The following is a 25,577-nucleotide window of genomic DNA, read 5'->3' as shown; positions in this document are numbered from 1 at the left end:
AAACTCATCTGCTAGAGGAGGATGAGAATAAAATCAGAAGAAGATGGCAAGGTATCGTATTCACATCTTCATTCTCATCCCGAGCTCAGGGAGTTATGATTCTTATACACAAAACAGTCTCATTCCATGTGGAAAATGTAATTAGAAACAAATTTGGAAGATATCTAATCATCCAAGGTTCGTTGCTATCAGAAAATATAAATTTGGTGAAAGTATACGGCCCCAATGTTGATGATAATAATTTCTTTGTTAATTTTTTTCTTACTTTAGCATCATTTACTGGGCAGCATATAATAACAGGGGATTTTAACTGTACATTGAATCCCAGTATAGATAGATCAACAGGATTAGACAATACGTACAATGGATGTAGAACGACTATTAAACATTTTATGAATTATGAATTATTAATATACTTAAAAATAATGTCTTACCAAAAATGCTTTACTTATTTCAAAATATCCCTTTGCCACCACCTTCAGATTTATTTTCAAGAACAAAAAAAATGTTCACAGAATTTATATGGAACAATAGGAAGGCCAGACTACGTTTGTCCTTATTGTATTTACCATTTGATCGTGGAGGTTTGAAATGTCCAAATGTAATAATGTATTACTGGTCTGTGCAACTGAGGTCTATGACGCATTATTTCTCAACAACTGATCATCCTCATTGGACTGAAATGGAGTCTTATAACTTGTCTTTACCTCTTTCCTTATTCATATACTCAGACCAGGCTAAAAAACTACAGAAACAAGTTAAAAATCCAATTATAAAACACATGATCAAGATATGGTTTGATGTTAAAAAATATTTAAAAGAGCCAATTTAGCCCAATATGGGGCAATAACCAATTTATACCAGGTAGAACACATGCAGCATTTAAATTATGGAATTCAAAAGGAATTTAAAAAATTCAAGACCTATTTCTGCCGCATTCAAATACTATAATGTCTTTTGAAGAGCTGAGGATTAAATTTAATGTCAATAAAACACACTTTTTAAAATACCTTCAGCTTAGAGATTTTATTCGATCAAATCAAAACAATGCTCTCACTCGACCTACTTATTCACCCTTGGAAAAAATCTTGATTAAGGACAGTAAAAGAAAAGGTATAATTTCAGAGTTGTATAATTTTTTGACACTTTCCTCATCTGAAAACTCACAGAAGAGGCTGAATGCCTGGAAAGAAGACGTCCAAACTGAGGTTTCAGAGGAACAGTGGGAAAAGGCGTGTGCAGAAGTCCAAACCAAATCAATAAATGCACGTCTTAAATTGATACATTATAAATGGTTAATGCGGATGTATGTTACACCAGTGGAACTAAATGGATATAATAAAAATATAGCAGACACATGTACAAAATGTATGGAAAGTAAAGGAACTTTATTTCATTGTTTATGGCAATGTAGAAGAATTAGAATGTTTTGGGAAGAGGTGAGAGTAACAATTGAAAGAATAATTTCAAAACAAATCACATTGAACCCTAAACTGTTTTTTTTTTGGGGTCTATATCCAGAAAAACATAACTTTAATAAAAATGAAAGAATGTTCATAGACCTCAGCTTGCTGAATGCCAAAAAATGCATTGCACTATTATGGAAAAAGACTAATAGAGCAGTTGTGTCTGCAGTCACCTTTTGGCTGCTCTGGGGTTCAGGAATATGGGTTCTGTAAAGCATCTCGACACAATTTGACTGTAATTGGCACTATATAAATAAAATTGAATTGTGACTCAGTGGCTGAGACAGATGTTAACAAACCTTCCATTTGAAAGAATAACATATATACTGAAATCTAAAAAGCATGAGTTTCAGAAGATATGGCAGCTTTTTATTGATTATGTTATGAACTCAAATGTAACACCTGAAGAAGAAGGTGAATGATGAGAGTGGACCATGCAGTTTTCATGTTTGTGATTTGCTTTTTTAGATTTTCTTTTATTAAGATGTTTGTAACAAACTTTTTGTAATAGGTTACTCAATCAAAGCAGAGAAGCACTGTTGTTGGTTTGATTTTGTTTGTGGTTTTTATGATTGTGTGTATTTTTTTGTTTTGTTTTTGAAAAATCCAATAAAAAATATTGTGGAAAAAAATCATCAAGAAACAACAAAAAACAAGATTAAATTAGTGATATTTAATCTAAATTAATTCATTAAACAAGTCTTATTAACCGTCTGTTTTCACTTTGACTTGAAAGAATCTTTTTGGTTCAAATTTTTCTGCAAAAATCCAGATTAAATTGATCCAAATTCTATGTTGTAAAGCAATAAAAGGAGAAAACTTTCAAGCAAGGAAACAATCCACAGAAATATCCACGTTTAAGGAGCTAGAATCACACAATTTAGACTTTTTCCCTCTAAAAATGAACTAATACAGATTAATCAATTCTAAAAATAGTGTCCAGAGTGATTAAAACTCTCTGAAACCATAAATTTGAACTATCATAACCCCAGAATGAGTTTGAAATTTGTGTTTTCTTTATAAAAAAATCTCCAAAATTGCACCATTTATCAGACTTTCAGCATCAATTTTCCAATAATCCATAAAAAGCATCAAGAAAACTACAAAAAACAGATTAAATTTAACTGAGAAACTGTGACTAGCTTTATTTATTTCCTCTTGTAATCAGTGAGTCGATATAATCTTTGTTTCTGCAGATCTTTCATGGGAGGGATGCCTTGTGAGCTGCTCAAACCGGATTTAGATGAACTGTGAGTAGTGTAACCTGATGCATTTTAAAATGAAGTCAAACTGTTTTCTAATGTGAAATGAATTCACTACAAGAGTCTCTGCAACTTTGATCAGTTTAAACCCAAAGAAAATAATCTGAGAACAGAGAAAACTGAATAACATGTCCTACATGCGTATGTAGATGCACTGATTCAAGCTCAGAAGTGTTTCAGAGAAGCAGAGAAATGCAGTTTATGACTCAAATAAAAGCATAAATAACCAGATTATTCTGCCCAGTATTAACCATCTGTTAATTCTCTGTGATTTTCAGCTACAACCTGAAGCTGGATTCTGAATCTTCTCACTGGGGATCCATGAGCTGCAAGATGACCGGGACGTATGTCGGTGAGCTTTTCTTATTCACAACTATAGAATGTAAATAGAATCTAGAATAGAATCTGTTAAACTTCCTTTACATGATTCTGATTTGTTTCCAACAGGTCACCACAACTTGTCTTACATCCTTGATGCCGACTTTGGAAGGTAAAAGTGTTTTAAAAGCAACTTCTGCAGCTTTTCTTTGCTCTTCTCTCACATTTTTACTCATTCTTCACTGCAACAAGCAAAAAAAGAAAGCATTAGATGTCTTTCAATATGTATCCTACAAAAATAAAATTAAAACCTGGTTTCAACATTCCAAACATTAGAGAAAATTCTACATAAAAAATGTCTTTTGTGCAAAATAAATTATAATGCTGTAAATCATTACAAAAACAACACGAATTTATTTAACTATTAGTTTTATCTGTTTCTTTTACCATTTTTTTAATGGAGTCAAAATGCACAACATTTTTCCAAATACCCACAAAATAGTAAAACATTTATGCTTTTTTCCTCATGAATTTAAAACTTCTTGAGCATAAATTGGTGAATTTTTTCTTGTTGAACTGTGGATATTTTCATCATAAATTTGTCACTTTTTTGTTTCAATTTGTGACTTTTTTATTAAAAATTTGCAGCTTTTTTTCATTGGATTATTTTTTGTAAATTAGTCACCCTTTTATCTTAAATTTAGAAACTTTCTCTCATATATTGATCAGTTTTTCTTCTTTTTTTTAAGCATAAATTGGTAAGGCTTTCTTCTAGAATTATGTTTTTTTTGTTTGTTAGTTTTTTAATTTGTAAGCATTTTTCTTGTAAATTTGTGATTTTTGAAAAATGATTAATTTGCAGCTTGTGTTTTAATTTGAGATTTTTTTCTCATAAATCAGAAATTTGTAGCTTTTTTGTTTGAATTTGAAATTTAAGTTTTTTTTCCATGTAAATGAGTGGTTTTTTTTAAATCTATAAATTCACAACTTTATTTTTTAAATTTGCAAATTTTTTCTTACTTTTTTCTCACACCTTTAAAGCCTTTTCTCATAAAACAGTCAGTGTTTATTAGCAAAAATTGGTGAGATTTTTCTTGTAGAATTTTGGATTTTTTAAATCGTATGTTTGTCACTTTTTTGTTTGAATTTGTGAGCTTTTTTCTTGTAGATTTAGATTTTTTTCAAAAAAATTATAAATTTGTCACTTTTTTCAAATTTGGATTGTTTTCCTTGTAATTTTTTCATTTTTTTTCTTATAAATATAGAAATGTTTTTCCATTTAAGAACTTTTTCTCTGAAATTTGTCCATTTATTAGCAAAATTGGTGAGCTTTTTTGTTTTTATCATATATTTGAGAATTTTTCCTCTGAGATTTGTGAATTTTTATCAGATATTCCTGTTTTTCTGTTGCTGTTTTGTTGTAAATTCGTTAGTGGGGAGAGTCTGAGAGTTTTCTTCCTGCAAATATCAATTTTATTTGGCTGTTTAGACCAGAACTGACCAAAAAAGACTCTTTGTCAATGTCAAAGTGAGAACAGATTTCTACAAAATATGAGCAGCTGCTTAAAAGTTTAAGATGTAAAATAAGAAAAATGCACATATATGAAGCTATAAAATGCTGCTGAAGATTCCACTTTTTGGTGATGAAGTCAAGAATGTCATTATTTTACCAACAGCTGAATTTTTTTTTTCATCTTTAGGAGTAAACCCGACAAGGATCTGTACAGAGTTTCAGCTGAGGACAAACTCTTCATGTTCCAGACTCATGCAGGTTCATTAGACAACCAGAAGCTTCAGTAAATGTGAATCCTCTGCAGTATTTGTTGTTATTTACTGTTATTTATTGTCCAGAGGTGACCGGAGTCTCTCCATCGGCCGGCAGTGTCCTGGGAGGAACTCTGATCACGGTTCACGGACGATTCTTCGATGAAACCGATCGACTGGCTCGAGTTCTGGTCGGAGGTCAGATTTTATTTCATTATTTTTCCATTGTGTTTTTCTCACGCAGGACAAAATGTTCAGAACAGAAGAATCCACAAAGCAAAGTCACGATAATCCGGTCAACACAAAGAGCGCATAGTTTAAAACTAAAGATGCGGAAACAATCTTCATGGAGCTCAGAGACGCAACAGACCAAAGTCTCACAGTGTTTCAGAAAATGTCACGACTCATTTAAAGCTGTTGTTCATTTTCAGTCACACATTCGACAGAAAAACGACAGAACCAGAAAAACTCGTCTGTAGCTTCAGTTAAACTGTGAAGACGGCGATGAATTTGAAAGAGTTTTTACAGGCAACAGAAATATATAGACGACACATGGTAAGTTTAGAATATATATATTGAAATAATACCACAAAAAAGTTAAGAAAACCAGTTCAAGTAATTTAAATAAATTCCACTTTTAGACAGTATAATAAATTTATTGCTGGTATAATAAAGATGCACATATAACTGCACTCGAGTGGAGAGACCAAAGTTTTTTACTGTAAATTTGTGAATTTTTTTCTTTTAAAATTGGAGTTATTTTAAATCATATATTTCTCACTTTTTTCCTCAAAAATTTTCTAAGAATCATTTTTTTTATTTTAACTTATTGTTGATTTATTTCTTGTAGCTTTATGAATTGTAACACTTTTACTGTAGATGTGTGAGTTTTTCTTTTACATTTGTGACTTTTTCTAATAAACTTAAATTTTTTGTCAGTTTTTACCATAAATAATTGTGAATTTCTTTTAAACATGAATTTGTGAATTTTTATCTTAAATTCTTGTAAATTAGCTTTTTATCATAAATTTCTGACTTTTTCTCAAACTTTTCAAGTTTTCCTCAGAAATTTAGGAGCTTTTTCTTATCAGTTTTTGTCATTTTTTTTAAAACATAAATTGTTGATTTATTTCTTCTTCTTTCTGTAGATTTAAGTTTTTTTTGCCTTTAATCTTGTAGATCTATGATTTCTTAACTTATACTTTAAAATGGTGATTCTTTAAATTTACATTTATGACTTTCTCATTAACTTTTTGTCATATATCTGTCAATTTTTCACATAAAAATGTGGATTTTTTTTAAATCGTGAATTTGTTTAGTTTTTTTTGTCTGGAATTTGTAACGATTTTCTTGTAATTTTTTAAAAATGAATTTAAGAGGCAAAACTGACAAATTTATGATTGTTGTTCTCAGAATGTTTATCAGAAAGAATTTTCTTCCTGTACATTTGTGATTATAAATATTATTTTATTTTTTATTTTGGATTTTTTTTTTTTTTTTTGGGGGGAACTTACTGCTTTCATTTCAGAGAGTAATGATGCTAAATTTATGATTAATCTCATAAATGTAAATTTCTTATTAATAAACGTAGATGTAAATAAATAAAACTTAAGTGAAAATAAATGTAATTCTAATAATATGATAGCATAAAATAATTAATTAAATAAATGTGTTATTAATAAATGTAAATAAAATAAAATAAAATGAAAAAAATAATGAAATGAAACGAAATTATTTATTTATTTTTACTTATATTGTGCGTAATATCCTGCTGTAACGGTCAAATCACTGTAAAGGAAGAAAAGGGAAGATATTTTCCCCTGGAGTGTGGGAGAGTAAACCTATAAAATGCCAATAAAATGAAGTCCAAGTGTCTCACAGCTGTATTATCTGTCCTAATTGTAAGTCCAGTTCTTGAGTAAATGTAAAAATGTGTTACTGATATTTAACATGTTCGTTCTTCAGGTCGTCCATGTGAGGTCCAGAGTCTCACCGACGACAGAATCACCTGCAGAACGTCCCAACAACCCAACGGCAACATGACGCTTTATCCAGGTGAGAACAGGAGCTTCACCTGTCTGTCTGTCTGTCCGTCTCTGTCTGTCTGTGTATCTGTCTTTGTATCTGTCTTTGTATCTGTCTGTGTATCTGTCTGTCTGTCTGTCTGTCTGTCTGTGTATCTGTCTGTCTCTGTCTGTCTGTCTGTCTGTCTATCTGTCTGTCTGTGTATCTGTCTGTCTGTCTGTCTGTGTATCTGTCTGTCTGCCTGCCTGTCTGTCTGTCTGTCTGTCTGTCTGTCTGCCTGCTTTATTTCACGGTTTGTTGTTTCCTGAGCGATGGATCTCAGCTCTATCTCTGGAACAATCTCGGCTCTCGATGCTTCAAAGTCGATGGTTTCATCTTGTCTCGGTTCAACTTGACCTGCAGGACTTTGATGTGTTTCGTTCTGTGAACAGATAATCTGCAGCACGACAACATATTTCCAGTGATGCATCAAATAAAAGAGTTTCCACGTCAACGGCAGATACGCACGCTGATTTTTAATAGTTTTTAATCTTTCCGTACAAATACCAGACGAGCTTTTGGCTGCTTGAAGCCAAACAACAGAATAAACATTTAGATCATCTCATCAGGTAGAAAGGCACATGTTGAAGATGAATTCATCTAAGAAATACATCAACAAAGCCGCCATTAACACGAAATTATGTCAACAATGTTCCACTTCAGCTTTAGCTCAACATAAGCTAAATAAAAATTAATTCATTGACTTAAATTGAGAGGAAAATCTGATTCCAACTCCTTGAAGGTAAATATTCAGTGGTTTCATTCCTCCTCTATGACCATAAACTAAACATCTTTGGGCTTCTAGAAACACTGATCAATATTTTTCACCATTTTCTGACATTTCATAGAGAACACCAATCAGATAATTCAGTGCCTTGGGAGTTTTCTCCTTTTATTGCTTTTCAAAACTGAATCATAGTCAATTGAATTTGGCTTTTTGATGAGAATTTACCTTAAAAAAGATTCACATCAAGGTGACAGATCGACTGAAGACATTTAAATCTGACTAGAGCAGGACGTCCTCAAAAACTGAGTGGCCAAGCAAGAAAGATACGAGTGAGGAAGGCCACCAAGACACCTATGACTCCTCTGAAGGAGTAACAAGAAAAATACGAGTGAGGAGGCCACCAAGACACTAATGAGTTCTCTGAAGGAGTTACAAGAAAGAGACGAGTGAGGGAGGCCACCAAGACACTCATGACTCCTCTGAAGGAGTTAGGAGCTATTAAACAGGAGGTGGTCACTTATTAAATGTTGCTTTTTTAGCTTTTGTTTTCACTTCGACATGAAAGAGTCTTTATTTGTAAATTCTTGTCCAAAAGGTCACATTCTGTTGACCATGATTCAATTTTGAAAAGCAATAAAAAGTTAAAACTTCCAGGGCGATGAACACTGTTTGTTGGCACTTTATGTAGAGTGATTGACAGATCAATCAAAGATAAATGTAATGTTTATTTGCTGCCTTATTCTGATGTCATAAAAATGTTTCTGAAGGCAGATCTAGAAGAAGAGGTGCACATACTTCCTTTAAGTACACCAGATTTTTATCATTGTGCTGCATGTGATTTTAAAACCCTGCTATAAACGAACCACACCTGCCCCCATTGTTGGTGCACGTTCTCCTTATTGTTCTGCTGTGTTTCATGTCTGTAATGTTCTGTGATTTCATGTTGTCATGCTCCACTGCTGTCACACCACCATCTTACGTCAGTTGTCTAGACTGTGCAGGATTTAACCCTTGTGTCGTCCTGTGGGTCAAAATTGACCCGTTTTAAAGTTTAAAAATGTGTGGAAAAAAAAAAAATTCACAATGAAACTTCTGATGTCCACATATTCAACATTTTTGGGAAATCTTTGCACATTTTTTGGTGGAAAAAAGAAATGTTAAAAATGTTTCTTAAGAACATTCACAAAAAAATCAACCAAAATTTAGCAAAATTCACTGGATTTTGGTTGATTTTTTTGTGAATGTTCTTAAAGAAAATATTAGAAGTTTTACTGATATATATGGAATCACTTTAGATATTTTTAGGATTTTTTGGAAGATTTTTATTCATTTTTTGAAAATATTTACAAGAATTTTCTTGCCAAATTTAGGGGGATTTTTTTTTTTTAAGTAAGACTTTTAAGGAATTATTGGAATTTTCTTCCTGAAGGTTTTGCAAATTTTCAGAAATTTGGGGAATTTTTTGGCTGAATTTTTGCATTTTTTTCCAGACAAGGAAACATTTAATATTAATAATATTTTTTGGTGCCTGTAAATGAAGACAGCAGGAGGGTTAATTTGAAAGCTATGTCGCTTCCTCTTTTAAGTATTTAATCTTGTTTTTGTTTGCTCTCATCTCCCTGACACTCACCGGTGGGTTTGAAAGGCACGTTAACTTCCTGAAATCACAACTAAAAACTGTAAAAACACAAAAAAAATTGTTGTATTTTCTTTACTTTGTGACAGAACTACTCAACTGTGTTGTCGGGAGAATCTGAGCTTCAAATTGTGATATTTCATGAAAATCATTTCAATCTCTACATGTCTGAATGAAAAGATTCTGTGAAAAACAAAAACATGACGAGCTCCGCTGTAAAACTGGGATGACTGCTGCGATCGTGACAAAAAATCAGTCGCTATTTGGTTAAATTACAGGCTGTTTTTATACAGAGCAGAGAGGAGGCAAGTATGGAAACAAATTAGAGAGATTGAGAGGAAAATAAAACATATTTGATCAATACTATAAATGCAGCACGGCTCAGAAACAGTGAACGGAGGAGGAAGTTGTTGGACGATACTTTCAGCATGGTGAAACATCTCTTTTTTCCAATGTCGGTGACACCTGTGGCCACGTGGCAAAATGTTGTGATTCCAGGCCCAAGAAAGAGACTAGTGATGGAGGCCACCAAGACACCTATGACTCCTCTATAAAAGGAATGAATGAAACTCGTACTACGTCAACAAATAGCTGCTGTTTAAATATCCTCTCAGTTGACTCATTGATTAATTGGGAGAAAATGAGTGCTGGTAGAATTTTAAAAAATGGAGTGAAAATTAAAAACACATTAGGAAAATAAAGATAAAGCTTTACTATTGGAGATTATTGCAACTCTAGTTTTGAAGGGTGATGTAGAAATACATTAAAAATGTAATTTATACATTATGCCGTTTACCTGAAGTGGCAGAAAATCATTTTTGGAGAAATATCGGATATTTCTCATAACCCAAATCCATATATATTCAATTTACAACTATAAATTACCAAAAATGTTAAACATCTTAGCTTTAAAATGAAGGAAATTAGTTCTAGTAGAATAAAAAAAGTATTAAAAAGTGAAAATATATTGAAATGAAAATGAAATGAAAATATAAATTTGTGTGCAAAAGAACGCAGAATTAAGGTGCTGTCGAAATTTAAGTGATATTAGCTACATTGTATTGCATTAATTACTTTTTAATGTTTACTTAAAGTGGAAGAAAGTCATTTTGGGTGAACTCTCTGAATAATGTCAAAATATTTCTCATAACCCAGATCCAAATACAGTCATTTTACTACAGTAAAAGAGAAAAATGTAATGTGTTAGCTTGAAAACGAATGAAAAAAAGTGTTAAAAACTAGAAATATATTTAATAATTATTAAAACAAAACATGTAGAAGGACCCAGGATTATTCTAACTCCAGTTTTGAAATGTGCTGTAGTAAATAAAAATATAATTTATACATTATACTGTTTACCTGAAGTGGTAGAAACTCATTTTGGTTGAAATCTCTACATAATAAAGAATATTTCTCATAACCCAGATCCAAATATGTTACATTTACAACAATAAATCGCAACAAATGTTTAATATTTTAGCTTGAAGATGAATTAAATGATGAAAACATGATCAAATAGCTGCTTTATAGTTGACTCAGTGATTCATTCTTTATCATTTCTTCCTTGTAGGCGGCCGAGGTTTGAAGATGGAGGTCTGGAACCAAACGAGGCCTCGTCACCTGACCGACATCTGGAGCTACAACGAGTCCACATCTGGATACTGGACTCAGTGGGTTGACTCGATGCCCCAGATCTTCCCCCTGGAGCTGGACTACTTCACCACTCGAACCAGAGGCTTCCTGGTTCCTCCGACCAGCGGAAACTACAGAATTTACCTCAACTGTGACGACCGATGTGAGCTTTACATGAGCAACTCCAGCCGGCCCGAGGACAAGGTGTGAAGACGTCAAAATACAGTATAAAAAAAAAAAAAAAAAAGAAAAACATAAAATGAGCAGAAATCCAGCTAATAAGTTGTTTTAATTCTCAATTGCAGGTTAAAGTTGCATTCCAGCCTTATTACACCTCAGACTTCACTAAAATGGACTCACAGAAGTCAGATGTGATGGCTCTGGAGAAAGGAAAACCGTAAGTGTGACTGTTTACCTCCAAATCCGTCATTCAAACTTCTTATAAACACCTAGAAATGAATGTTCGTCCTGCAGCTACTACATTGAAGTCCTGCAGCAGGAATACGGAGGCAGAGCTGGACTCAACATCGCTTTGTTCCGAGAAGAAAGTTCCTTCACAGAGGCGCAGACGGACGACGCCGTCAACGAAGAGCAACAAATCGTGGCCAAATACGACTTCTTCGATGAGGAGCAGGTACCGTTTATAGGGACGCTAACAGGATGCTAGCTAGTAGCTTTATCATGTTTAATAGATACACAGACAGATGGAGGACGGATGGACAGATTGATAGAATAGATGGACAGATGGACAGATTGGATGACGGACAGACTTACGGACAGATGGATGGACGGACCGACAGACAGATTAGGCGGACAGATGGACAGACAGATTAGGTGGACAGATTGACAGACAGATTGGACAGATGGAAAAGACGGACAGACGGATGGACAGACGGACAGGTAGATCAGGTGGACAGACAGGCGGACAGACAGATAGATTAGACATACAGATTGGACAACAGACGGACGCACAAATGGACGGACGGACCGACAGACAGACAGACAGACAGACAGATTGGATGATGGCTGGACGGACAGACAGAGAGATTAGACAGACAGATGGACACACAGACAGATTAGACGGACAGATGAACAGACAGACAGACAGATTGGACAGATGGAAAGAACGGACGGACGGACGGATGGACAGACAGGTAGATCAGGTGGATGGACAGGCGGACAGATAGATTAGATGGACAGACAGACAGATTGGAAAATGGACGGACGCACAAATGGACGGATGAACCGACAGACAGACAGACGGATGGACGGACGAACTGACGGATGGACAGATAGATTGGACGGATGGACAGATAGGATGGATGGATGGATGGACAGACGGACGGACAAAACCTTTATTGATCCCGCAGTGGGGAAGTTTGCTACAGCAGCAGAGAGACGGACAGACAGACAGACAGACTCAGGCTGTGTCAGTATTTTCTATGTGTTTTTAACTCCACTGCTGCTTCTCCTTCGGTTAATTTGGCGTCTTTTTGCTCCTTATTTTGCTGTTTTTCAGGTGATTTCCTTCGACTCGTGGTCCGGTAAAACCTCCGCGGTTAAAGAGGTCCAGAAGGTCGTCGTCAACAGCAGCTGTGAAAGTCACCTCTGTGGAAACACCTTCTTCAGGATGAGATACGAAGACGCCAAGACGGGTAACCGAGGACGACGGAGAGCCCAGAATCTGATTTAATGTCTCTAAAATTCACGCTATAAGTTTGTTTTCTGTGTCTCCGTTAGTTCCGATCGCCATCGGCGCCTCAGCAAACGTGATGGAAGCAGCTCTGAACGACTTGTGGTCCATCAAACCCGACAGCGTCCAGGTGACCAGACAGGAGGACGGTCAGAGCTACCACTATACCGTCACCTTCAACTCTGACAGAGGTGAGAAAAGACAAACGACGGCTCTGAGAGGCAAAATCATAAATAAAAATAGGATCTCAGCTCGTGCTTCTGATTTTATGTTTGGTTTTATGCAACAAATTTAATGGGTTTTTTTGGAATCTGTTCTGGCAGGCGACTTCAAACTTCTTCACTCTGAGGTTTTTACCAACGACACCAGAATCACTGTTGCTGAGGTAACCAAGGGCCAAAGCACCATGGAGACCTTCACTCTGCTGTGGGGCGGCATCCAAACGAAACCCATCAGCGTCAATGCATCCGAGTCCGAGGTCTGTAACATACAGAAGGCCAGAATACAATTCATTTGACAAGTTTTAATCTAAAGATAGACACAAGTTTGGATCAGAAATTCAGAATCACGCAACAAAGTCCTTCCAATACCTTGAAATAATGACTTACTGTTTTTTAAAGTTGATTTTAATTCAAATACCTTAAATAATGCTTTTTAAAGTACATTTTCATGCAAATACCTTGAAATAATGACTGACAGTTGCTTTTTTGAAGTAAATTTTCATGCAAATGCTTTGAAAAATAATGATTTGAAGTTATTTCTAAAGTAGATTTTTATGCAAATACCTTTAAATAATGATTTATAGTTATTTTTTAAATCTGATTTTCCCTCAACTACCTTGAAACAATGATTTCAAGTTGTTTTTAAAATTTATTTTCATGCAAATACCTTGAAATAATCATTTGAAGTTATTTTTTAAAGTTGATTTTCATTCAAATACCTTGAAATAATGACTTATAGTTGTTTTTGTTTTTTTTAAAGTAAATTTTCGTGCAAATGCCTTGAAATAATGACTTATAGCTGTTTTGTAAAGTTGATCTTCATACAAAAACCTTGAAATAATGATTTGCAGATGTTTTTTAAAGTTGATTATTATGTAAATACTTTGAAATAATGACTTATAGTTGGTTTTTCAGAGTTGATTTTCATGCAACATCTGCAGCTTCCTCAAATAAATCTAGAATAAATATGAAAACACTGACATTCAGTTTGTATTTCTGTGATCAGGTGCAGTCGGCTCTGGAGGACCTGATGAAGGCCGAGTGTCCCGACGAGGTCCGAGCCACCGAAGGAGTCAACGTGAAATACTTCCACGACTTTGAAAAAAACACCGATCAGGTGAGTCTGGACAAAAAAAAAGAAAAATCTACAGCTGTAAAACTGTTAGAGGCACCTCTGTGCTGAGTTTTTAACATAGTAAATCATAAAAAAGGAAAAATAAAAGTTTAATTTACAAAAAAAACAAAGAAACCTGGAATCAGCATGTATAAATGCTTTTCAAGTAGCCTCAGGTGTTACTGATGATGAAAAAAAAGATGATTCTACGTGTTATTTACATATTTAATGATGCCGTACTCACCTGCAGTTCAGTCAGAAACTCTCTGACTTTCTGTCCTGTGCAGACTTTGTCTTTGTTTTCTGATTTTTTTTGTGGTTTCCAGTTCAACAGCGCTAAAACAGGGACTCTGGTGAAAAATTCTGGTTTCTGCGGTTCTTCGTCACTGAAGAACGCCGAAGTTCTCTTCATGGAAAGTTACAAAACAGAGTCTGGAAAAACCTACGGACCGGTTTCACTGGACAAACACCCCATGGTGAAACGCGCCGCTTCTTTATTACTGTTTATGTGGTAAATTAGTCCAGTTATGGAGGTGAATCGTCCTAGTCTGTAAATAAATCTTTTTGTGTGTTCTAATATCTACACTTCCGTAATATAGAAAAAATTTAGTATGTCACAGTGCATAGTATGTTAAACATAATGTGGCTAAAATACCAGGATGTTCTGCTACAGCCAGACATGTTTAAAGTTTGTATTTCTGGCTCTTCAGATCCCCAATAAGACGACATGAGAAAAGATGAAAAAAAGGTCAGAAAAGATGAGAAAAAGATGAGAAGAATATGAAAAATAGATGAGAAAAGATGATAAAATGATAAGAAGATGAGAAAAGATGAGAAAAACATAAGAAAAAGACGAGAAAATAGAAGAAATGATGAGAAAAAGATGAGAAAAGGGCAAGAAAAAATAGGAATAGATGAGAATAAGATTTAAAAGACTCAAAGAAGATGAGAAAACATGAGAAAAACAAGACAGACAAGAAAATATAATAAAAATAAGAAAAGATGAGAAAAGGATGTAAAAAGATGAGAAAACCAGAATAAAAAACAAGAAAATTTAAGGAAAGATGAGAGGATGAAAACATGAGAATAATAAGATTAAAAAGATGAGAAGATGAAAAAAGATTAGAAAACATAAGAAAATGACAAGAAAATACAAGAAAAAGATAGGACAATATGACAGAACGATGAGAAAAGATAAGAAAAGATGAGAGAAGGATGTAAAAAGATGAGAAGATGAAAAAAACAAAAACACAAGAAAATAAAAGAAAAAGTAGGAAAATAGAAAACCATTGGATAAGATCAGAAAAACACAAAAAGATGAGAAAAGGATAGAAAGGGACGAGAAAAGATGTGAAAAAGATAAGAAAAGAGAAAACTTTCTCAGTATCAAAGGAAATTCCTGTTCTAAATGTTGCTCAGAAAAAAAAACGAATGACAACATAAGATTAAGAACAACATAAGTGACTAAAACGTAAAAAAGCAGTAAGATTTAAGTACAATAAAATAGCAAAATATAATAAATAAACTAAAAGTTAGAACAGTGAACAGAAATGCTGGCAGTGATTTTGACATCACATGATAATGAAATATCGCACCTGAGAAATGACAATATAAAATATTGCAAATGAAATGAAATGGTACACGATACAGAAACTGATTTTGCACAAACTATTAAGAAAAGTCACATTATTTATATATAAAAGTAATATTACACTTTTTCTCAATTCATAAGACACTATGAAAACTAACATTGTCCCAGATGTATTCATGTGTATCATCAGAATCTAACTGAAAAACTCTCTGGAACAAACGCACACAAAACAGAGAAAAAGTCAGTCATATGCACTTTCTGTAATTTTACCAGCACTTGTGAACCAGAATTATGCATGAGATATTTTACAGTATTCTCAGAACATTTCTGACTGCTTGTATTGTTCCAGTATAGACATGTCACTGAAGTAGCAAACAACATTTACATACATGTAAAGTAAACCACAGTAAACCTGAAACCATTTACTTTATGCACCATCTTTACCATCTGCTGACCTTAACAACAGATTACATCCTGAACAGCTAATTCTGCTTCCCAGCAGGTTTTATAGTGTGCAGTTCATTGGTAAAAGTGTTTTCAGTTTTGACCTGTTGTGTCTTAATTGTGACAGCAGTGTTGGAACAGTGTCCCAATTCTGCTTCCTAGTGTTCACTTTTTGAAAAATGTGTGCTATGAGCGAAAAATGTGTTCAGTTTTGGAAACTGTGTGCAAACCATGAATAGTGTCCAAAATGTGGACAGCAGAGTCCTGTTTTTGAGAAACGTGTGCAGTGAATGGAATTTAGTGTCTTATCAGTTGAGAAAAACTGTAATACCATTGTTCAGATCTAAAAGTCCAGTGTTTCAGCTGTAATTCTGCAGCTACTTACGAAGTTCTGAGGCTCAGAAATGATGGAAAAAGTAAATAAAAAGTGATAATATGGACCGTATGAATCATCTTCCATCTGTTTCTTCTCAGCTTTGCTTCGCCTACAAGGGAGCGTTGAAGAACGTCGTTGAGATGAAGTTCACGTATGTCAGCAGCAGCAGCAGCGTCACCAAAACCGAGACGGCAAAGATCAGCACCGTGTTCAACCACGGCCCAGAGTCAGTAACATCCAGAGACGATATTTCTTTAGTCTGAAACTCTGATAAAGTAAAACTACAGCGTTGTTATTTCTCCCCAGGTGGAGCTACAAATGTCTGGACCTGCAGAGCTCTCTGCAGGTCGAGTTCTTCGGCAGCAGATACAGTCTGCTGGAGCTTCACCTCCACAGAGACGACTCTGGTGAAGATTTCTACGTAGACGCCGTTTATATCGGAAAGACGGCCACCACGAGGGATGTAAACGGTACAGGACAGGATGGTTTATAGATGGGTTTAAAAGATGAGAAGATGAGAAAAAGATGAGAAAAGACATGAAGATGAAAAAGATAAACGATGAGAAAAAGGTGAGAAGATAAAAAAAGATGAGAACAACATGAAAAAACACAAGAAAATGAAATAAAAAAGATAAGAAAATATAAGAAAACCATCAGAAAAGATGAGAAGATAAAAAACATGAGAAAAACACAAAATAAAAGAAAAAGATAAGTATATACAAGGAAAGATGAGAAAAAGATAAGAAAAGATGAAAAAAGGATGAGAAGAAGATAAAAACCATGAGAAAAGCACAAGAAAATAAAAGAAAAACATAAGAAAATATGAGAAAACCATCAGAAAAGATGAGAAGCTAAAAAACATGAAAAAAACACAAGAAAATAAAAGAAAAAGATAAGTAAATACAAGGAAAGATGAGAAAAAAGATAAGAAAAGATTAAAAAAGGATGAGAAAAGATGAGAAGATAAAAACCGTGAGAAAAAGACAAGAAATACAAGAAAAACATGAGAAAATAGAAGAAAACCATCAGAAAAGATCAGAAAAGACAAGAAAGGATGAGGAAAATGATTTAAAAAAGTCAAGAAAAACACAAGGAAATAAAAGAAAAATGTAAGAAAATATCAGAAACCATCACAGAAGATAAGAAAAAGATGAAAAAAGAAAGGATGATGTAAACAGTACAGAGCTCTATTCCTTCAGAATGTTCACATTTTTGCAAGAATCCAACATTTTGGAGCTTTTAAAGATCTTTCTAATTCTTGAACTCGTGTTTTTCTGACTAATAAGTCAATTTATTTGACATTTATTCTGTTCTTTCTCCAGCTGCCGCCCTGAAGAGGAGGCCTCCTCCTTTTCAGAGCTCCTTTGAGATGATCTCTGTCACCAGAAGGGCATCAAACACTTCAAACATCAGCTACGAGATCAAAGCTACACCTGCAGAATGTGCTTTTGGGTTCCCGCTGCTGGAAATGGGCTTCCTGCAGGTAACTAATTCATTTCTCTATGTCATAATAATGACAATATCTTCATTTATATGGCAACTTTTAAAAAACAAAGTGCTCTGATGGAAAAAAAAAAAAAGAATATTACAACAGAAAGTGAGGCACTCCAAACAGAAAGAAAAAATGGAGGAACAGAATTAAACACAGTAAAATATACAAAATGCAAAATACAGTTTTTCATTATATATAAATTAATAAAAGAAGTTCATCAATTGATACAAATAAATTGATAAAAGCAATAAAAATGCCAAAACACAGAGTAAAAGAGACATCACAATAAATCAGGTCATAAGTAGTACAGTCTCCTGTGTTTACAGAGTCGTGAAAAAGTATTTGCCCCCTACAGAGATCTCTTATTTAACCTTAAAGGGCAGTTAATGCTCTAAAAACATCTAATGTGACTGAAATAAAGCTATTCTGCAGAGAAGAGTGGGCTCTGTGGTGATGGAAAAGACTGATCACAAGTTGGAACAAACATTTAACTGCAGTTGTTGCCACCAAACCAGTTATTAGGTTCAGGGGGGCAATTACTGTCTCACAGGGCTGATATACGTTTTCAATAAACCATCATTTAAAAATTGCATTTTGTGGATTATCTGTGTCAAATATTCAATAAATATAGATGTTAATTTGATGATCTGAAACATGTAAGTTTGAGAAATATGCAAAAATAGAAGATTTCTGTTGGGGGCAATTATTTTTTCACAGTCTGTCCACTGCTGCCTGCACTGAAATGCATTCCAGCTTTGATCAGCTTGTGTTTGGGTGTTAAATCCTCACGATCAACTTCATTATTATTGACAAAAAATTGAGAAAACACAATAAAATAATCCTAAAATCCAAAAACAAAACCAAGAACATTCACGGCCTTCTTCTGGTTATATTGCTCTCTTAGTATTTTTTTTTACTTTTGCAGCAAAGTGTAGCAGATATCAGATTAAACCACAACACTTGAACTTCCCAACAAAGTTTGCTGCTTGTCGACAGGAAAAATAATCTTGAATTTACATCAGATTTCAACCTAGTTTTAACCGGCATCCATGTCCTCATCCATTGTACTTGTTTGAATCAGTCATTTACTCATCAGTGCACAGATGGACTAATATCTACACAACAATAACAATGTGTTCATGTAATGTTTGATGTACATATTCAACATTTTTCTGCTTTTCTACCTCTGCAAGTAGAAAGTTGTATGTAAAATCTAGACCTTAAGCATATTTTCCCCTCATTTTCCGCAGTTTCCCACCATCATAAATCTAATATTCTTTCAATCTCTCTTACATTATCATAAATATAAATCTTTTTTGTCAGTGTTTAATGGTGAGATTCATGTAAAAATCTAAGTTTTAATAATATGAAATATGTTTCCCCCCAATATAAGGCTTAATATAAAAAATCTGCCAGTATTAGTGGAAAGAAAAATAATGAAATATCTGCATAAATGAGACTGTTTGGGAAATAGGATGTGTGGCTTGACCTTGTATTTACCAAAATAAGAGCTTGTTAAAATCTAAGGCAGTAAAATTACCCTGAAAATATTCAACTTGAGTTTAAAATGATTTTGATCCATTTAGAGCTGTCTTGTTTCAGTCTGCATGTAAATTCGACTCTAAAAAATAAAACTTTTTCTCCTCCTTCCATCCACAGAAGTCCAACAGCAGCGAGGACTCAGCTGAGTTCACATCAGGAGGAGCTAAAGTCAGCATCAATCGTCCTCATAGAGCCTCCGGACCTCTGAAAGGAACCTTCGATGCAGAGATTTACGGGGACATAGTTGAAGGTGGGTCAGATAAGTTCACCTTTAGTATCATTTCCTATGTGTGGTGACTTCATGCATCAACAGATGTCATCATTAGATGGGTCAAATTCCTCACTGCCATTCAGTTAATCACTGACTTAAATGACAGAAGTTCCATTGTAGAGATGACAGGCTAATGTTAGCCTAAAATAAATGGAATGCAGGAGAAGTTGTCACACGATCACTGCTGGTGTCTGAAGACAAAGACAAAGGAAGACAGAACTGGAACAGTGAATCATCAACTCTGTGAAACAGGACAAAGACTTTTAGGTGTTAATTGTTAAAATGTAAATCGATATAAAGCACGTCATGACCACAAAGTACAGCTAGGGGCTTTAATGCTGCTTAGTTCTGCTGTAGTCAGGTGAAAATACTAATTCTTTACATGGATTCCACTCTTCTTGGGCGATGTTCAGCCCAGGATGCAGCACTGGTGTCCCTAAAAATATGGACAATCAATAAGAGAAAAGATGAGAAAATGAGAAAAAGACAAGAATGGATGAGGACAAGATGAGAAAAAATGAGAAAATGACGAGAACAAAAAGAAGAAGTAAGAAAATATAGGAAAACCATCAGAAACGAGAAAAAAATGAAAATAAAACAAAAGGTAAGAAAATTTAAGAAAACCATCAGAAACGATGAGAAAAAGATGAGAAAAGATAAGAAAAGATCAAACTTTATTAATTTTGAAGGGAATTCCTGTTCTAGATGTTTCTCAGAAAAAAACAAGAAATGCAGTGACGAAAAAGTAAAAAAAAAGTAATAAAAAATTGTGAAAAACAAGGGAAGCTGCCAGAAAAACTATTTTAAAATATCCTAGAACAGTAAATATCTTTAAAATAACATTATTGTGTGATAATATAGTGTAATTTTACAGTCAAAGCAAATGTTTAAAAACACATATTTTTATTTTTTTTTTCAGTTTATATATATTTATTGTTGATTTTCGTTATGTTGCCATTTCCTTTTCTCTTTTTTTTTTTTTTCACACATAAAACACATATTTTTGATGCTGTTTACAGTTTTTGGCTTTTTAAAACTGGACCAGTGAATCATCACATGAGCAGGTTTCTGGTTAAATGAGGTTAAAATCAGTTGTATTCTTTATACATATGACTGGTTTGTGTTCAGGTCTGTCTGTGGACATCAGCGAGGACGACCTGAAATACGCTCTGGAGGGAATCGAGGCGATGGGACAGATCAGCGTCACCAAGAAGGGAAACTGCAGAAGACCGAGCTGGAAGATCAAGTGGCTGATGAAGGCTGGAGACCAGCCTCTGATCAAGGTCTGATCCAGATTTACCAGATTTACAGAGAGAATTAAGGAGAAAACACTCTGTTTTTATTAGAAATGAAAGACAATTGATGTTAAAGATCCAATGACATGATTTGGAGACTAGAGAGCAGCAATTAAACTCAGAATTAAACAAATTTATATAATTATAATCCATTTTAACCATTATTCTGCAACATAATTAATTCTTCTTTTCTTTATTCACCTTCTTCTCTTTTAATCCAGAATCTTGGAAATTCTTTAGAAAGCCTGATAGATTTTACGTATTTATTTTTGTGTCCCATTTCATTCATTCTCATTAGAACCTTAATAACATCATTTTTTATTATTTTATTTATTGTTTTGTCTTGATTTTTTTATTGTTGAATTGGGTAAGGTGACGTCAGTAGGTCTGCTTTACATGTTGTCTGTCTTTGTGCTGACTAAGAAATCAAATCAAATAGAACAGAATCTAATCAAATCTAATTATTTTTTATAGAATGTTTAAAACAGCCTTAGTTGACCACCGCCACAAAATTATGTCTAAAACATCAAGTTTGATGGTAAAATCTAAATTTAAAATGAAATAATAAAATGTAAAAAATTATTAAATTAAATTTAAAATACAATAAATTACATTTTTTAAAAAGAAGAGGGAACTTCAGTTCAAAATTTGTCTAATTAATCTCCACAATTACCAATCAATTTCATGTTTTGGATTTATATTTAATTTATTTAGGTTAATCTCTATATTTAATAACATTTTAATAACACCTATTTATATATTATGATTATACCATGCTAATTACATGCAAAATGACTAAAAAATAGTAAAATAAATAAAAAAAGTAAAATAATAGAAAGTAATTTTAAAAAATTGAGAATTCAGTCCTTATAGTGCGTAATTTTCTTTCAATTAACAACAAATATCTGTAAAATAATTACAATATTTGCAGATGTATATACAGTAAAAAATCATGTGATGTTTGAGGTTTTTCTTGAAATATAAATAAAAGAGGAACATTTGATGAAATAAGAAAGTTATTCTGAATCAGTTTTGCACAGAATTTTGTTTTTAATAGACAAAAAGCAAAGTAAAATTAACAAAGTAACCAAAAACCCCACAAAAATCATAAATAAATGGAAAATGTTTAGAGATGATGTAATTTTGAAGTGAAAATGATGCAGGAGGATAAATAATCCTCCATCCAGGACTAGTTTTACTGATGCTCTGATTTATTCCAGGTTCTGCAGGAATAAATAAAACATCTGGAAGGTTTTAATGACATTATTTTTCCTCTCCTCAGATCAACGACTCGTCGGTCGTCGGTGAAAACGTCGAGGTTTCGGCTCGTGAGAAAGTAAAAGGAGGACTGCTGATCAGAAGCCTGTCAGGAGATTTCTTCAGGACTGGAGAAAATGAACCGCAGGTAGAGCTGAGGTTCAAAAAGCCTCCAGGACATGAAGCTTTGAATTTCAGGCTCATCTGTGGTTAATGAATCCTGCAGAGCCGCTTTCTATTTCTGTCGGCTGGTTCTGTATTTGACGCCTGCAGGCAGGATTTAATGTTTCTGTTCTTCATTTCTCTGCTGCTTCAACCCCACATGTTCATGACTTTTCCAACCCGGTGTGTCTTTGTTGTTCATGTTGTTGGTGTTTTCAGGTGGACGTTCACATCAACGGTATTCCCTCCAAGTGTTCTGGAAACTGCAGCTTCCAGTGGAAAGAAGAGAAAACTCCAGTTCTGACTGGAATCAGCCCAAATCAAGGTGTGTTTGAAAAAAGATCAACACTGAGCATTGTTCTAGTTATTGTTGAATAAAATAAAATAAAATAAAATTAAATTAAATTAAATTAAATTAAATTAAATTAAATTAAATTAAAAGAAAATTAAAAGAAGGAAAAATAAATTAAATTAACTTAAAGAAAATGAAATAAAATAAAATGAAATATAATAAAAGGAAATTAAAAATAAAATTTAATAAAAAAGAAATTAAATTAAAAGGAGCAAAAATGTAATAAAAGAAAAGAAAATTAAATTAAAATAAAATAAAGTTTCAAAACAAATAAATTAAAATAAAATACAATTTCATTCAAATAAAATAAAAATAATTATTAAATAGAATTTAATAAAATAAAATGGAATGAATTGAAAAACGGAAATAAAATGAAATGAACTAAAATAAAATAAAGTAAAATTAAGTTAAATCAAATAAAAATTTAGTTAAAGAAAATTTCATTAAAAAATAAAATAAAATTGAATAAAATAAAATGAAATAAAATAAAGCGAAATCTAATTTAATTGAATAAAAATAAAATTCCATTAAAATTTATTAAATTAAATGCAATAAAATACTATTTAAAAAACGTAAATAATTTAAATTAAAATAAATGTATTAAATTAAAGTACAACAAAGGTTGCTCATTAGGGATTTAGAGGATCATCAGATTTGTTGAGTTTTATGTATATTTTTGTAAGAAGAGGGAACTTTAATTCAAATTAGCCCAATTAATATCCATAATTATCAATTATTTTATGTCTTGGATTTATTTTTGGTTTCTTTAGGTTGATCTCCATATTTAATAAGTCCATATGTAGGGTCTCAGCCTGATTATATATTAAGATTATACCATGTAGATTACATGTAAAATAACTAAAAATAGTTTAAAAAATAGAAATAAGTAAAGTAAAATAACAGTATTTAATAAGAAATATTCGTCATGTTCCAGTCCTTAAAATACGTAATTTTCTTTCCATTAACAGCAAATATCTGTAAAATAATTACAAAATTTGCTGATTTAAATACCGTAAAAATAGCGTGATGTTATAATCACAAGTTGTAAAAAAGCAAGTTAATATTTATTTTAAAAAAAACAGACTTCTATTGTGGACATAATTTACAGTTTTGTCCTGTTATTTTTCCTTACAGTCAACATGTAAATGAATACTTTTTTCATTTAGTTTACGGCTCTAAAACCCTCATTAAAATCTGCAGCGTCTCATTAATAAGCATCTTTCTTCAGGATCTGACGGTTTGGGGACTCTCCTGACCGTCACTGGAAACGGATTCAGCAACGAAAACGCCTCCATCATGGTGGGAAAAGCAAAGTGCCACGTCGAGCAGATCAGCGGTGAGTTTAAAGAGTCTGAGCTCTGGTTGGTTGCTGAAGCTGCACAGATGTGAGACGAGCCAGATGTTTGTGTGTTGCAGCTTCCTCTCAGGTGTGCAGACTGAGCAGCTCCAGTGCTGGAAGTTTTCCGGTGTCCGTCAACTTTCCCTCTCTGGGAGATTCCCGGCATGCAGGAGGAAACGTCCTGAGGTTCACCTACCAGCTCATCGTTTCCTCCTTCTCCCCGACGACCGGCAGCGTGGCAGGTAAAACATGAAAACATCTGGATCTGTGTTTAAAAGCTGTTATCTTATTAAAAATCACCTAAATTACACCATTTATCAGAACTAGAACCTGTTTTTTGACCATGTTGCATTAGAAAACTTCACTAAATCTAAGCTTAAAACAACGTTTCATATAAATTACTTTATTTTATATGCTTAATTTTAAAAAATTCACCAAAAATAAATAAGTTTATGGTATTCTTTCATTAAAAAACGCAACTGTGAATCATTTGTGACACCGCTGTGGCTTTTCGGCTGAACTGCAAGCAGTGTTTAGACAGAGAAAAGAGGAGATAAGCACTAGTGCAAATATCAATTAATCATGTCTGACTAATGGTTTGATCAAGAAAATAACCAAATCTTACCTTAAAAACACAGTTTTTCATCAACATCACTTGTTTCTATATGCCTATTTTAACCTTCACACAAAATGAAGCATTTACATTAAAACAATTATGTAAAAAACAAAAAGTTCAGCGTTCCTCAGTGCAACGATGAACCTGTAATTGACTCAGCTGAAAATAAGTCAGTTGACAAAAATCGAAAGACTTTTTATCTGAACTTGACTGAACTACAGGCAGTGTGTATAAAAAAAAAAAAGCAAAGATGAGGCAAACACGTACACAGAATAAAAACACAAATACTGAAAAACCTATAGCATATAGGGCCACTTTTTCATTTTTCTGGTTTCAGCAACACCTCTGGGCATTTTGTAAAAATGTTGCACATGGTAATTCCAGCTTTTTAAATTTGTTTTAATGCAAATGCTGACATTATAACTGCTACACAGGAGACATTTCTGAGTTCTTCATGGTTGTTCTGTTTCCATAGAGCTGCATTGTTTTACATTGCAGTGAAAAATGAACCCACAGTGAAGAAAAGCATGATAGGAGCTAGATGTCCTAAAACCTCACATTAGTTCATGCTGATGACTAAATTCCAAGCAAATCGATAACCCTATGATTAAACTTAAACCTGAAAACACATAATAAAATGTTATCAAATGCAGACTAATTTCATTTAAACTGATCTTATTTGTATGTTTCTGTCAGGAGGAACCCTGCTGACTGTGAGCGGCTTCGGCTTCAGCCAGAACTCCTCGGTTACTGTCGGCGGTGTCGAGTGTTTGCTGGTTCAATCCACCGACACGGAGCTCAAATGCAGAACACCAGCAGTAAGTGGACAAACATATATATTTCCATAAATATATGAGTTATTTTCCTACAATATCTAACATCTAGAAGTGCTTCAGTCCAAGGAGCAAATTGTTGGAGTTCTTGTACGCAATCTGTAAAGCGA

General features: G+C 33.5%; 1 protein-coding gene across 2 annotated transcripts in view; it reads left to right on the top strand.

Moving 5' to 3' along the window:
- Window positions 1-25,577, top strand: part of LOC111568986 (fibrocystin-L-like) — a 92,979-nt gene that overhangs the window by 5,708 nt on the left and 61,694 nt on the right. For both annotated transcript variants that reach the window (XM_055017593.1, XM_055017592.1), the window contains exons 8-31: window positions 2,663-2,716; window positions 3,007-3,080; window positions 3,176-3,218; window positions 4,747-4,817; window positions 4,898-5,008; window positions 6,776-6,865; window positions 10,808-11,073; window positions 11,175-11,266; window positions 11,344-11,503; window positions 12,389-12,524; window positions 12,610-12,753; window positions 12,886-13,040; window positions 13,790-13,900; window positions 14,224-14,373; window positions 16,407-16,534; window positions 16,615-16,778; window positions 17,631-17,791; window positions 19,460-19,592; window positions 20,742-20,896; window positions 22,191-22,313; window positions 22,547-22,652; window positions 23,908-24,015; window positions 24,096-24,260; window positions 25,331-25,452. In XM_055017593.1, coding sequence (XP_054873568.1) covers window positions 2,663-2,716; window positions 3,007-3,080; window positions 3,176-3,218; window positions 4,747-4,817; window positions 4,898-5,008; window positions 6,776-6,865; window positions 10,808-11,073; window positions 11,175-11,266; window positions 11,344-11,503; window positions 12,389-12,524; window positions 12,610-12,753; window positions 12,886-13,040; window positions 13,790-13,900; window positions 14,224-14,373; window positions 16,407-16,534; window positions 16,615-16,778; window positions 17,631-17,791; window positions 19,460-19,592; window positions 20,742-20,896; window positions 22,191-22,313; window positions 22,547-22,652; window positions 23,908-24,015; window positions 24,096-24,260; window positions 25,331-25,452 — 3,022 coding nt within the window. The remainder of the gene's footprint in view (window positions 1-2,662; window positions 2,717-3,006; window positions 3,081-3,175; window positions 3,219-4,746; window positions 4,818-4,897; window positions 5,009-6,775; window positions 6,866-10,807; window positions 11,074-11,174; window positions 11,267-11,343; window positions 11,504-12,388; window positions 12,525-12,609; window positions 12,754-12,885; window positions 13,041-13,789; window positions 13,901-14,223; window positions 14,374-16,406; window positions 16,535-16,614; window positions 16,779-17,630; window positions 17,792-19,459; window positions 19,593-20,741; window positions 20,897-22,190; window positions 22,314-22,546; window positions 22,653-23,907; window positions 24,016-24,095; window positions 24,261-25,330; window positions 25,453-25,577) is intronic.

This window comes from Amphiprion ocellaris, chromosome 15, assembly GCF_022539595.1.
Source record: "Amphiprion ocellaris isolate individual 3 ecotype Okinawa chromosome 15, ASM2253959v1, whole genome shotgun sequence".
Taxonomy (NCBI): domain Eukaryota; kingdom Metazoa; phylum Chordata; class Actinopteri; family Pomacentridae; genus Amphiprion; species Amphiprion ocellaris.
Note: the sequence above shows the minus strand (reverse complement) of the source record. Positions and strands in the feature narration are given on the sequence as shown.